The sequence below is a fragment of the Indicator indicator genome, chromosome 40, assembly GCF_027791375.1.
Source record: "Indicator indicator isolate 239-I01 chromosome 40, UM_Iind_1.1, whole genome shotgun sequence".
In the NCBI taxonomy this organism is placed as follows: Eukaryota; Metazoa; Chordata; class Aves; order Piciformes; family Indicatoridae; genus Indicator; species Indicator indicator.
Window position 1 is genome coordinate 1,212,176 of NC_072049.1, and position 13,530 is coordinate 1,225,705.

General features: G+C 60.2%; 4 protein-coding genes across 4 annotated transcripts; 2 read left to right on the plus strand and 2 right to left on the minus strand.

Annotated features, from left to right (window-relative positions):
- Window positions 1–2,988: 2,988 nt before the first annotated feature.
- On the minus strand, window positions 2,989–3,375 carry LOC128978925 (claw keratin-like). Its single transcript, XM_054396960.1, has one exon. It carries the CDS (start codon window positions 3,373–3,375, stop codon window positions 2,989–2,991), a length of 387 nt encoding a protein of 128 aa, XP_054252935.1.
- A 2,470-nt stretch (window positions 3,376–5,845) lies between these two features.
- Window positions 5,846–6,223, plus strand: LOC128978936 (claw keratin-like). The gene has a single exon (XM_054396972.1). It carries the CDS (start codon window positions 5,846–5,848, stop codon window positions 6,221–6,223), a length of 378 nt encoding a protein of 125 aa, XP_054252947.1.
- Window positions 6,224–8,684: 2,461 nt separating this feature from the next.
- Window positions 8,685–9,161, minus strand: LOC128978927 (claw keratin-like). The gene is made up of 2 exons (XM_054396963.1): window positions 8,933–9,161; window positions 8,685–8,857 (listed from the first exon to the last, which is right to left on the minus strand). Exons 1-2 carry the CDS (start codon window positions 9,159–9,161, stop codon window positions 8,685–8,687), a joined length of 402 nt encoding a protein of 133 aa, XP_054252938.1.
- Window positions 9,162–10,662: 1,501 nt separating this feature from the next.
- On the plus strand, window positions 10,663–11,109 carry LOC128978928 (claw keratin-like). The gene has a single exon (XM_054396964.1). The coding sequence runs from the start codon at window positions 10,663–10,665 to the stop codon at window positions 11,107–11,109; it is 447 nt and encodes a 148-aa protein (XP_054252939.1).
- The last annotated feature ends 2,421 nt before the right edge of the window (window positions 11,110–13,530 follow it).

Consider the following 13,530-nt stretch of genomic DNA (forward strand, 5'->3'; position numbering starts at 1 on the left):
TTCCAACCAAAACAACTCTGTGGTTCCAGGAGGGGTCTGTTCCCCTTTGCCAGTCACAGGAAATGTTGGGAGGCTTTGGCAAGAAGGTGCTGGTTCATAGGTCATTAAAGTGATGAAATAGATGAAAAGGGGAGGTTGCCCCTGCCACAAATAGCCCAGAACTAAATTAAGGCCCCACAAAGCAGAGCAGCAGAGGGAGGCTCCTGTTGGGTAACTCCTGGGTCTCTGCACACTCTGCACTGTGCCCAAGCAGTGAGCTCAGCAGGATGAGACCAGGAGTTAATTGTGCTGAGATGAAAGAGCTCTGCAGGGTGCAGCCTGCACGTCACAGTGCTGGGGCCATAATCAGAGACCCTGTGGAGAAGCAGCATCTCCATGAGGGGGGAGTCATGAGGGGGGAGTCATGAGGGAAGCCAAATGGAATTGGGAAGCTGGGGCTGGCCCAGGCTGCAGACATCCACACACGGGGCGGGACTGGGAGCTCCATAAAAACCCCAACTGCTGAGGGGGAGGCAGTCACTGCTCCTGCCTGGTCCTCCTGCACAGCTGGGTGAGTTGCAGGAGACTTGGGAAAGCCAGGGAATGAGGGTGGAGATGGGACTGACCCTGCAGTGCTGGGTTTAAGGGTGGATGATGATCTTGAAGGTCTCTTCCAACCAAAGATCTTCTGTGATTATTTTCCCCCTCCTTCCCTCCCTCTTTTCCTCCTTCCCACTAACCCACAAGTGCTGCTCATGACTGCAGTGGGGGTAAGGCTGTGACTGGACGAGTGCTGCTGCTGGGGGAGATTCTCTTTCCTCACAGCATTTATTTGGGATTTACTTCCTGGGATCCGTGCCTTACAGGCTTCTTCTCCCCTGCTCTGTTCCAGGCTCGCCTCCCTGCGCCTCTCCAAGATGACTTTCTGCTACCAGACGCAGTGTGCCGACCCCTGCTACACTCCCTGCAGCTACGGCACCGTCTACAGCTACCGCAGCTACGACTGCGGCAGCCCCTGCGGCTCCCGCGGCTACGGCGCTCTGGGCGGCTACGGCAGCTGCCTCCCGTCCTACAGCTCTCGCTACTGCTTCCCCTCCGCCTCCTGCTACAGCCGCCGGTACAACTACGGCAGCTGCCTCCCCTGCTACCCCTGCTGAGCCCCCCGAGCCCCCGAGACAGGAGCACCGCGAAGGGATCGCGGCTGCGGTCAGCAGGAAGCTCTGCAGGAGCGCTGAGCCCAGGACCGCGGCTGGCAGCTGGGAGGGGTTGGAAACTGGGGGTTTGGCTTTGGCAGTCTCGGTGCTTCTGTGAAACTTCTTCGATCTTCTACCAAAATGATTCTTTTCTCTTTCCTCCCCCCCCCCCCCCCCGCTTTTTGACTTCTTAACCCTGCATGGATTTGGGGCTGTGAGGGGCTCTGGATTTAACAAGGGGAAGCTTCACTCACCTGCAGCTCTGTCCCAGCTAACTCAGTGACATCGAGAGGGGACCTGTCCCAGTCTCCCTATGGACACCTTTCTGCTGCTGAAGCTTCACCAAGGGAACAGGAAACCATCAGAGCTGATTCGTTGGGCTTAAAGCAAGTGGAAAAGATAGGAATGGCAATGGAAGGCAAAATGCTGCAGCAGCAAAACTGGCACTAAGAAACCAGGAGGGTTCCTGCAGCTGTGAATGAATCTCTGCACCCATCCCTTCTGCTCCTGCATCCTGTGCTGGTTCAGATTCTCTTTGTCAGCTTTATTCTTATTAAAAACCTCAGAGCATCACCACAGCTCCCTATCTGCAGCGTTCTGACTTGGAGGTGCAGAGATTTCTCTTCCTCTCCTTGGCTGTCTGGACAGAATGAGCAGAGGCTGAACCTCAGCTCCCCTTCTGCAAACCTGCAAGGTCACCAAATCCAACCATGCCCTAACTCCACCAAGGCCGCTGCTAAACCATGGCCAGTGGCAGCACAGCTCTGCAGCTTTTCCACACCTCCAGGGATGGGGATTCAACCAATCAACCATTAAGGAGAATGGGATGCAAAGGGTAGCTGAGGGAGCTGGGGATGTTTAGCCTGGAGGGGAGGCTGAGGGGAGACCTTCTGGCTCTCTACAGCTTCCTGAAAGGAGGCTGGAGCTGGGAGCCAGATTGGGTTCTTCTCCCAAGGAACAAGGGATAGAATGAGAGGAAATGGCCTCAGGCTGCACCAGGGGAGGCTTAATTTGGACATTAGAAGAAAATTCTTGCCTGAGAGGGCTCTCAAACACTGGAACAGGCTGCCCAGGGAGGTGGTTGAATCCCCACCCCCGGGGGTGTTTACAGGCCATGTGGATGTGGTGCTGAGGGCTGTGGTTAAGCACCAGGCTTGGCAGGGTTGGAGAATGGTTGGACTGGACAAGCTTAAAAGCTCTTTCCAACTAAAACAATTCTCTGATTCCATCCAGCATAAGCAGCTGAGAGCCTCACAGCTGGTCACTGAAACCTGAGCCACTAACCCTGTGGTTTGAGCTTCACTGTCAGCTTATCCCTGGGGAATGAGGAGAGCTGGCAGAGCAAACTCACACAAAACAGCCAGAAGCCAAAGTCTTGATGCAAGGCAGAGTCTTTAATTCAGATGGAAAATACAGCAGGCAGTGAAACAAACCCACAGAGAAACCATCGGCTGCAAACACAACACCCAGGAGGCTGCAGCAGGGCACAGCCCAAGGATTCTGCCCTCCTGCTGCAGGCTGGGAGTCCCACAGCTGGGCAGAGCAGAGGACACTCAGCCGAGGAGCAGCACAGCTCTGCTGGAGTGCAGACAGAGAGGAGCTCCTGGAGGCAGAGCTGCAAAGCCTGAAGCCTCCAGCTGGGGTCTGCAAGGTTGCTCTGTGCTAAGAAGCAGGACCAGGAAGGTCAAGCAGCAGCTTGGCAGCAGCCTAGAGAGGGGCTGAGAGCTTTGCTCTGCATCTGCTGGGAGAAGGCCAAAGAGGCTGCTGGAGGAGGCCGAGGGCAGATGCAGCAGGGAAGTCCAAGGACATCTGGGGCTTAGCAGATCCCACAGCCACCCCCATAGCTGCCATAGCAGCCAGAGGCTCCAGAGCCTCCATAGCCACAGCTCCCATAGCCTCCATAGCCCCCAAAGCCTCCATAGCCCCCAAAGCCTCTGTAGCCTCCATAGCCTCCATAGCCCCCACGGCCTCCAGAGCCCCCACGGCCTCCAAAGCCTCCCATCACAGGGGCTCCTGCCGAGCCCACCACGCTGGACTGGGGGAAGTTGCTGAGGATGGGCCCGGGGAAGGTGACCACCGTGGCCGGGGGCTGGATCACCACCGTGGAGTCAGGGCACTGCCGCACGCAGGGCTCGTTGCAGGTGTCGGCCAGGGGGGCAGGGGGGCACACCCCACAGGGAGCACACAGGCTGGAGCAGGACATCTTTGGCTTCAGGAAGGAGAGCTGCAAGACAAGGCAGAGCTGTGCTCAGAATCACAGAGCAGGAGGTGTTGCAAGGGACCTCCAGAGATCCTCAAGTCCAACCCCCCTGCCAAAGCAGCCCAGCACCTGCTCTGCAGCCGCTCAGGAGCCTGCAGCACAATCCCCTGGCACAGCTGCAATGCTGCTTCCCACCCCTTGCCCCCCTCCTGCTCCCTGCTGCTTCCTGGCCCACAGCAGACAGCAAAAGCTGCCCGAGGACTGGAGGCCAGCGGTGCCCTCAGGACGTTGGAGCTCCAAGCTGCCACTGCCAGCCCTGCCACAGCTCTCAGGCAGCAGCATCACATGCCAGCCCTGTGCTGGGAGAGGCAGAGGAGAGCCAAAGAGCCCTGCAGAAAGCCTCTGCTGAGCAGGGGAAGCTGCAGGCAGGACCTGGCCTTACCTGGCTGCTCAGGAGAGTGGAGTGCAGGAAGGTGGATGGAGACTGTGGGGCCCTCAGCCCTTTTATACCATCCCAGAGCCCCGGGGCCAAGGGCTGCTTGTAAAAATGCAGCTGATGGTGCAGCCAAGCAGAGAAGCTTCATGACACTGGGGTGATGCATTTCTGTGCTTCGTCCTGGGAGCACTGCTCTGGAATCTGGAGCTGGGGACGTGGAGGGAGGGACAGGAGGTGACACAGCAGCAGGACAGACCAGGGGCTTCTGTAGCTGACCTGGTGGCACCAAGCCACCCTAGGGTGTCTCTAATCCCCCCTCTGCTCATGGGCAGGGGTCCTGGGCCTCTTGCAGAAGATCTCAGGGCCCAAGCAGATCACCTCAGCAGCATCCCAGCTGCAGGCCATGAGGTAGAAGTGCCCAGGGAGGACCTCTGCCCACAGACAGGAGGCTGGGAGAGCTGACAGTGAGCTGCTCCCTTTGCTGCCCTTCTGCTCCTCCATGCACATCTCCTCCCTTGGAGCTCTTCCATGCTCCATCCCTTGTGCATGCCCAACCCCATCTCCAAGCCCATTCCTATCTCCATGCCCATTCCCATCTCCATGCCCAGTGTGTCTCTGCCAGCCCCCTGTGTCTTTGCAGTCCCTCAGGACTGTACTCCTTGTGTGCCCAACCTGACAGTGCCATTGTCCTGCAGAGCCACAGAGGCAGGCAGTTGGCAGAGATGTCTGTGGAGCCCAAGCTCATGAGAGGTGCAGCTGCTGCTGGCACTCAGGGCTTGGTGGCATTTGGAAGCCTGAGAGGAGGGCTGAGGGAAGGCCTCACTGACAGATGGAGCTAAAGCAGCTGCCAGTGTCCTGCTCCTGTCCTTGGCCTCCTGATGCTCCCTGCACATCTCCCCTCATGCAGGTGCCCAGAGCCCCTCTGCCCTCCCACCTCTGTGCCACCACTCTTCACACAGAGAGCTTCATCTCCTCTGCCCTGGGCACGACCACCAAGGGAACTGTGGAGCTCCAACTCAACCTTTCCTGCAGTGGTAGGACAATGCCCAAGGCTTTAGGCTGCCCCTTGGCTGCACTGCTGCCATCCCCTCAGCCTGTGCCAGCGTGGGGCAATGGGTGGCACTTGGGAGCTGCCTGGCTGGGGTGTGATGGCTTCTTTTGCCCAAGCCCCTGCTTAGCAGCCTGTAAAAGAGAGGTAATGAGAGGCTGTGCCCAGGATTGCAGAGAGCTGCTGCAGGCTGCCCAGGACTCCTCCACATGAGGTCATGTTGGGGGATTAGGGCCAGGTTGGGGTTTGTTGGTGCCGTGAGGTCACCCCCAGCAGCACTCAGCCTTTCATGTGTCTGTGTCACCCTGCAGCCCTCCCACCACCTCTGGCTTCTCCAGGGCACCTTTGCTGGCTTCTGTAGCCAACTAGAGTGGATGTGATTGGCTGGCATCAGGCTTTGCTTCTTGAGGTCCACTGGGTGAGGGCATTAGCTGGCGCTTGTGCCACCACCCCTCGGCCGAAGCCCCCCGGGCTCTGGGATGGTATAAAAGGGCTGAGGGCCCCACAGTCTCCATCCACCTTCCTGCACTCAACTCTCCTGAGCAGCCAGGTAAGGCCAGGTCCTGCCTGCAGCTTCCCCTGCTCAGCAGAGGCTTTCTGCAGGGCTCTTTGGCTCTCCTCTGCCTCTCCCAGCACAGGGCTGGCATGTGATGCTGCTGCCTGAGAGCTGTGGCAGGGCTGGCAGTGGCAGCTTGGAGCTCCAACGTCCTGAGGGCACCGCTGGCCTCCAGTCCTCGGGCAGCTTTTGCTGTCTGCTGTGGGCCAGGATGCAGCAGGGAGCAGGAGGGGGGCAAGGGGTGGGAAGCAGCATTGCAGCTGTGCCAGGGGATTGTGCTGCAGGCTCCTGAGCGGCTGCAGAGCAGGTGCTGGGCTGCTTTGGCAGGGGGGTTGGACTTGAGGATCTCTGGAGGTCCCTTGCAACACCTCCTGCTCTGTGATTCTGAGCACAGCTCTGCCTTGTCTTGCAGCTCTCCTTCCTGAAGCCAAAGATGTCCTGCTCCAGCCTGTGTGCTCCCTGTGGGGTGTGCCCCCCTGCCCCCCTGGCCGACACCTGCAACGAGCCCTGCGTGCGGCAGTGCCCTGACTCCACGGTGGTGATCCAGCCCCCGGCCACGGTGGTCACCTTCCCCGGGCCCATCCTCAGCAACTTCCCCCAGTCCAGCGTGGTGGGCTCGGCAGGAGCCCCTGTGATGGGAGGCTTTGGAGGCCGTGGGGGCTATGGGGGCTCTGGAGGCCGTGGGGGCTATGGAGGCTTTGGGGGCTATGGAGGCTTTGGGGGCTATGGAGGCTATGGGAGCTGTGGCTATGGAGGCTCTGGCAGCTGTGGCTATGGTGGCTGGGGCCGAGGCAGCTGTGGGATCTGCTAAGCCCCAAACTGGATGCAGCCACAGCTGAAGGAGAGCTCCAGAGATGCTCCTGGCACGTCCTGACTCCGACCTCTGCAGGAATCCCTCTGGCAGTGCTGGGCTCTGGACCTTCTGCACCCAGTGCCTGCCTGAGGCCCAGCTCCGTGCTCCTCCTGCTCCTCTTCTCCATCCAGTCAGGATTCCCTTCCCTTGACCATGCAGCCCTGTGCTGCCTGCCTGCTGCTGATGTGGCTCAGCCAATGCCCACCCCCTCTCTGCCCCATGCCAGGAGGTGTGAGCTGCCCTTGGTCAGGGCACAGCTCCTGCCCCTGACCTCTCCTCCCCTGCACCTTCAATAAAGCTTTCTTGCATTGCAGCCTTGATCTTTGCTTTGAGTTGATCCTTCAGCAGAGCCAACATCCCAAGGCTCAGGATGGATTCCAGTCCATGTCCCAGGCAGCTCCCACCCAGGGCCTTGCCAGGGCAGCCTGCAGGAGCTGCCTCCTTGCCTCCTCCTCCTGCCTGCCCTCAGGCTGCACGACCTCTGAGGCAGAGGAAGTTCCATGGAACCAGAGAAAGAATTATTTCCCTGGGAGGGTGACAGAACACTGCAGCAGGCTGCCCAGGGGGGTTGTGGAGTCTCCCTCTCTGGAGATATTCAGCACCTGCCTGGATGTGTTCCTGTGTGACCTGCTCTGGCAGGGGGGTTGGACTGGACGACCTCTCGAGGTCCCTTCCAGCCCCTGACCTTCTGTGATTCTGTGATGCCCAGAGTGGGGACATCTTCACACCCCCTGACAGCAGCTGCTCTGTCCTTGCCCTCCCTGTCCTCTCCCCACTTTGCTCTCCTGCACTCTCACCCCCAAGGAGAGCTGCAGGACCCCACAGTGACCTTGCTGCCAGCCTTGGCCATCACCCAGGGGCTGCATGCAGCCCCAGCACCGTGGGCATCGAGAACCCAGCAGAGCCATCTCGAAGGCACAGGCCCAGCTCACAGCTCCTTGGGAGGCCATGGGCCAGGAGGAGAGCTGCTGAATGCCCCCAGCATGGCCCCAGCAGCCTTCTCTGCATCCCCTCCACATCCCTGCAGCCCTGCATCACCTTCTCGCTCTCTTCCCTCCCTGTCCCACTGCTCCTCACAGCAATTTGCTCCCTTCTTGCCCCCACAGCTGGAGAAGGACATGTCCCCAGCACTGCCAGTGTCACTCACCAGCAGCCTGGAGACACAGCTCTGACCAGGACCCTCCCCAGCCATTCCTGGCCTGCCCCTGCCCTTCCTCACAGCCCAGCCCACACAGCAGCCACACTGCCACAGCTGCCCAGAGCACACAGCCACAGCAGCCAGCAGAAGGCCACCAGAACCCTCTGCCACCACTGTGCCCTCTGCAGGCACCCAGGGGACAGCAGGGAGCCAGGAGCTGGTGCATGACCCAGAGCCAGCTGATGGCACCCTGGCTGTGTGTGGAGAGGGATGAGAGTTGCTCTGAGCTCCCCAGCAGTGCCCAGGCTGCTGCCATACTGAGGGACAGAAGTGGCTCTGTCCAAGGCCACCATGGCACAAACAGAGCAGGAGACAGCTGGGGAAGCAGGGACCTCAGGAAGGTGCAGTCCAAGCTCCTGCTCGGAGAGCCTCCTGCTCCAGCTGCCTGGATCCCCATGGACAGTCCCTGGCTCTGAGAAGGGAATCTGGGAACCCTTGGCTGGATCTGCCTCAGCCTGCCCCACTGATCCCCACAGCCCCCTTGCCCCAGAGGCTTTGCCAACACCCTGCACCTGCAGAGGTCACCTCTCCATGGCCCTGCACCTCCAGCTGTGACCAGAGCCAAGCCCAGCCCAGGGGGGAATGCAAGCAGGCTGCTGGCACAGAAGATTTGCTGGAGCAGGGCACCCATGGCTCTGCCACCTCCTCAGAGTGGTCTTTGGGGATGTGTTGAGTTCAGTGCTGGAGGGAGGGCAGAAGGAGCTCAGAGGGACCCAGGGGGCACCGTCACCACCAGCTGGAACACACTGAGCTGACAGCCCAATTGCTCCAGAGGAGGCCACCCTGGGACACTCAGGCAGGGAAGATCAACACCCTCTGAGGTCTGGGAGGAGAGGGAGACAAGAAGGAAGGGCCAAGAACAGCCATGGGTCAACACTGCGATGCAAGAGAGCTTTTATTGCAGCTCCAGGGGAGCAGGGAGGTGAGAGAGGAGCAGGTCTGTGGCCAAGGGCAGGTCACAACTCCTGGCAGCAGGCAGAGGGACAGCAAGCAGGAGCTGTGCCAAGGCAGCAGGCATCCAGCCACGGCCTCCAGCATCAGGAGGCAAAGTCTTGAAGGGAAGCTGAGTTACAGGAGGGGAGGGCAGAGCCGGCCCCAGAGCCAGCATCAGAGCCCTGCCGCAGAGCAGTGCAGCAGGGGAGTCCTTCCTTGGGCAGTCGAGCTGGCAGGGGCCAGGGCACCTCTGCAGGTCTTCATCCGTGGCTGGCTGCAGGCAGGGGCTCAGCAGGGCCCACAGTTGCCATTCAGGTACCGGTGGCCTCGGCGCCAGCCCCCGTAGCCAAAGCCTCCATAGCCACCCCAGCCCCCAAGGCCTCCATAGCCACCCCAGCCCCCAAAGCCTCCATAGCCACCACAGCCTCCAAAGCCTCCATAGCCACCCCAGCCCCCAAGGCCTCCATAGCCACCCCAGCCCCCAAAGCCTCCATAGCCACCCCAGCCCCCAAGGCCTCCATAGCCTCCATAGCTACCAAAAGTGCCACCATAGCCACCCCCAACCCCGGGGGCTCCTGCAGAGCCAACGACGCTGGACTGGGGGAAGGAGCTGAGGATGGGTCCGGGGAAGGTGACCACGGCAGGGGGGGGCTGGATCAGCACCGTGGAGTCAGGGCACTGCCGCACGCAGGGCTCGTTGCAGGTGTCAGCCAGCGGGGCCGGGGCAGCCACCCCACAGGGAGAACACAGGCTGGAGCAGGACATCTTTCAGACAGGCAAGAGACCTGCAAAAGGGAGCAGGGGTGAGGGCAGGCTGGGCAAGGCCCAGGGACAGGTCCCCAGGAGGCTTCCAGGAGCTGGACTTACCCAGGAGATGAGGAGAGTCGAGCGGAGGAAGCTGGATAGAGGCTGTGGAGCCCTCAGCTCTTTTATACAGGTCCCAGAGCGCCCGGGGCAGCGGCCAAGGGGTGGTGGCACCAACCCCAGGTAGGTAATCACCCAAACGAGCCAGGCCCACCCTCTGCACCGGGGGCACTGCCATGATAATGGTGCTGGGGAAGGAAGGACAGGAGGGACGCGCCATGACACACCCGGGCATGACAGGCACGAGGCTGCTGCAGCTGATCTGGCGTCACCACCACAGCCTTCATCTGCCCTAATCCCCCCCTCTGTTGATGCTACCCAGCCCCAAGCACAGGGCTCTGCCCACCCGTGCCCTGCACGCCTCTCATTAGCTCTCTTTTACAAGCTGCCAAACAGAGGCACCGCAGCTGGGCAGCTCCAGGTCCACCTGCTCCAGTCCCTCCCAACCACCCTGGGGCTGGGGCCCTGCTGGGGGCACCTCAGGAACATCCCCCAACCCTGGCCACTTCCATGCCCCTGCTTGCCAAGGGCTGTTTGGGGCTCCCTGACTGAGATCCCTGTGTTGAGCAGGGGAGGCTCTGCTGTGTGGGGCAGGGACCCGACAGTGCTGGGGCTCAGCACCGCCACGGCTGAGAGCAGGGAACTCGGGCACCAGGGTCTTGTGCCATGGCTGAAGGGGCAGAGAGGAGCTGGAGGGCAGGAAGGGCACCAGGACGCTCTCAGATGCCTTGGCCCTGTGCCTGAGTGAGGTCCTCCTTGAGGTCCTCCTTGAGCCCTCCCAGGTGCCCTTTGAGCACCATGCCAGGAGCTGCCGGCTCAGCACCCACACAGAGCCAGGCTGCACGTGGCCACGCTGCCCACAGGCACGCTGGCCACTGCTGCCCTGTGGCCTGCAGCTGGGATGCTGCTGAGGTGACCTGCTTGCACCCAGAGACCTTCTGCCAGAGGCCTGGGATTGCTCTGTGTAAGCAGAGTGAGGGATTAGGGCCAGATCAGGCTGGATTGGTGCTGCCGGTTCAGCCCCAGCTGCTCCTCAGCGCCTTGTAAAGATCTGACACCTCCTGTCCCTCCCATCACACCTTTCCTCTCCAGGGCACCTCTGCTCCCCAAGGAGAAGGCCTCCATTAGTCTTGCATCACACACAATCAGTGCCATGATGCTCGTTTGGGTGATTACCTACCTGGGGTTGGTGCCACCACCCCTTGGCCGCTGCCCCGGGCTCTCTGGGACCTGTATAAAAGAGCTGAGGGCTCCACAGCCTCTATCCAGCTTCCTCCGCTCAACTCTCCTCATCTCCTGGGTAAGTCCAGCTCCTGGAAGCCTCCTGGGGACCTGTCCCTGGGCCTTGCCCAGCCTGCCCTCACCCCTGCTCCCTTTTGCAGGTCTCTTGCCTGTCTGAAAGATGTCCTGCTCCAGCCTGTGTTCTCCCTGTGGGGTGGCTGCCCCGGCCCCGCTGGCTGACACCTGCAACGAGCCCTGCGTGCGGCAGTGCCCTGACTCCACGGTGCTGATCCAGCCCCCCCCTGCCGTGGTCACCTTCCCCGGACCCATCCTCAGCTCCTTCCCCCAGTCCAGCGTCGTTGGCTCTGCAGGAGCCCCTGGGGTTGGGGGTGGCTATGGTGGCACTTTTGGTAGCTATGGAGGCTATGGAGGCTGGGGTGGCTATGGAGGCCTTGGGGGCTGGGGTGGCTATGGAGGCTATGGCTATGGGGGCTGGGGTGGCTATGGAGGCCTTGGGGGCTGTGGTGGCTATGGAGGCCTTGGGGGCTGGGGTGGCTATGGAGGCTATGGCTATGGGGGCTGGCGCCGTGGCCACCGGTACCTGAATGGCAACTGTGGGCCCTGCTGAGCCCTACCCTGGATCCAGCCACAGATGAAGGAGAGCTCCAGAAATCCCCTGGCAGGTCCCCACTCAGCCCTGAAGAAGGGACCTGCTGCTGTCTGCGCTGTATTCTGGAGCCTGGCTGCCTCCTTCCTGCTTTCAGCCCAGCTCTGTTTTTTCCCCTGCTCTGCCTCAGCATCCCTGCAGGACCCTTTGCCCACTGCCGGGGAGGGTTCGTGCTGGGTGCCTGTGCCTGCAGCACAGCTCATGCTCGGTGCCTGACTACTGCCAGGAGCTGTGAGCCGCTCCTGGTCACAGCTCTGCTCTTCTCTAAGCTTCGTCCTGCCCCGGGACTGCAATAAAATCTCTCTTGCAACACAACATTGTCTCATGTTTTGCTTGATCCTTACCTTCTATCCCTACACCCCAGACCTTTGGGCAGCTCAGAGGGTTGGTCTCTGGAGCAGGTCCACAGAAGGCCAATCAAGGTGGGGAAGGGCCTGGAGAAAAGGCCTGGGCAGGAGCAGCTGACGGAGCTGGGGGTGTTCAGCCTGGAGAAGAGGAGGCTGAGGGAGACCTCCTGGCTCTCTACAAGTCCCTGAAAGGAGGCTGGAGGCAGGTGGGGTTTAGTGCCTTCTCCCAAGCAACAAGCAACAAGAGAAGACATCCTGGGCACAGCTGTGCCCCCAGGCTGCTGCTAAATGACACCGGAACACCGCTCGCTAGGGCATCCTCCCGCTCCTCCTGCACCGTCCCCACCTGCAGGCGGCGCAGGCTCCGCAGGCTCCGTGGCAAACGTCCGCAAGGACTTTCCGAGGCTGCTGGGAGAGCTGAAACGCCGCCGTGCGGCGCGTGGGGGGGGTAAAGGCCCAGTCCTGGGCACAAGCACCGGGCCGATGGCTGGGTCGCCTAAACGGCGGACGAGCGCTGGGGGGCGCCCCAGTGGGCCCCTGCGGAAAACAACGCCGACCGGGCGAGAAAGCCGACCGGCGGAGCTGGGACCAAACCGAGAATTATATTGAGTTACACGAGATGGAAGCGCGGAGAGGATTACGCCGTGGCGACGGGTCCGCGTCCCCGCGGAAGCCGCGCGCGCGGCCCGCGAAGCGCCCGCGGCGCCCCGGACGCCGCGGCGGGCGTAGGACCTCGGGTCGGTACGGCTGCGGACGCGAAGCAAAAAGGGACACCCAGTACGGACCCGGCTCCGCCGGAGAGCGAGAATGAAACGGGCGGCGGGCGGCGCCGCTGCGGGCCTCGGTGCGGCCGGCGGGGCGCGGGCGTTTACGGCGGCGAGACAGGCCGATCCGCGGCCGCTGGAGGCTGCCAAGTCGGACGGCGGGGAAGTAGGCTGAGCGGAGCGCGACTAGCGGCGGAAGGGGTCAACGAAATCAGGTCAAATGCGTCTCAGAGTAGGCGGAAGAAGGACGCGAGCTGTACAAAGGGTGGGAGGACACAGCGTCGAGGAACGGGCAGCCCCGGGAGCAGGGCAGAGGGCCTGGGACGAAAAGGGACCCTGTTGCTGGTGTGATAGGCTTCGGTGCAGCGGTCCCGGGCGGCCCTGCTGTGCTGCAGGTTCTGAGCCAGTGCTAGGGCTGGGCTTGGGAGGCCCTTCCGTGTCAGTCATCGAGTGTCTGCTCACGGCCTGCCTTCTGCTCTGTGCCTTCTGCTCTGTGCCATCTGCGTCGTGTTGGTGGCGCTGCCAGCTGCCTCCTTTGTTTTTCCCAGGCATCTGCAGCAGGATAAGATATGAAATGGCAACAGGTGATGACCAGCACAGCCCTGGCACAGCTTCCTCTGGGGCTGGAAAGCACACATCAGCACACACCACCCCTGTGCCTGATGTCATAGATGGGCAGCCACACATCAGCCCTGTGCCTGCTGACTCAGCCAGGTTGGGTCCTGCAGTGAGAAGGGAACAGTTGTGGCCCCAAGTGCTGTGCCAGGGGGGCATCTATAATATTATTTATTATCCCGATTCTCGTTCACTTCGTCATTTCTCTCGGTTATAGTTGGATTGTTATTTCGCTTCTTCCGTTCATATTGTATTCTATAGCCTTTAATTATTTTTCTTTTTATGCGTGTTTATTTTGTTTGTTTTATTTTATTGTCCTTTATGATGTTGAGACTACGTATTGTTCTGGTTTTCGACATAATGTAATCTCTTTAGGTGTTTTTTTGTTTATTTGATTTTTATTTATTTCTTTTTGGGATAAGCTATCTTCCATCTTTTTGCATTTCATATTTACATTTCTTTTATTATTAATGTTAAATTTATAATTATTTTTATTTGCTATCTTATTGCTCATCTTTTCTTATTATTTTATTGCTAGTATGTGAAGCGTCTGTTATTGTCGCCCAATATATTTTTTATGTGATTCGTACGTGTTTTTCATGTTTCTATCTCGACTATTGCCTTATTCCTGTGAATTATCCCAGTGAATTTTTAGT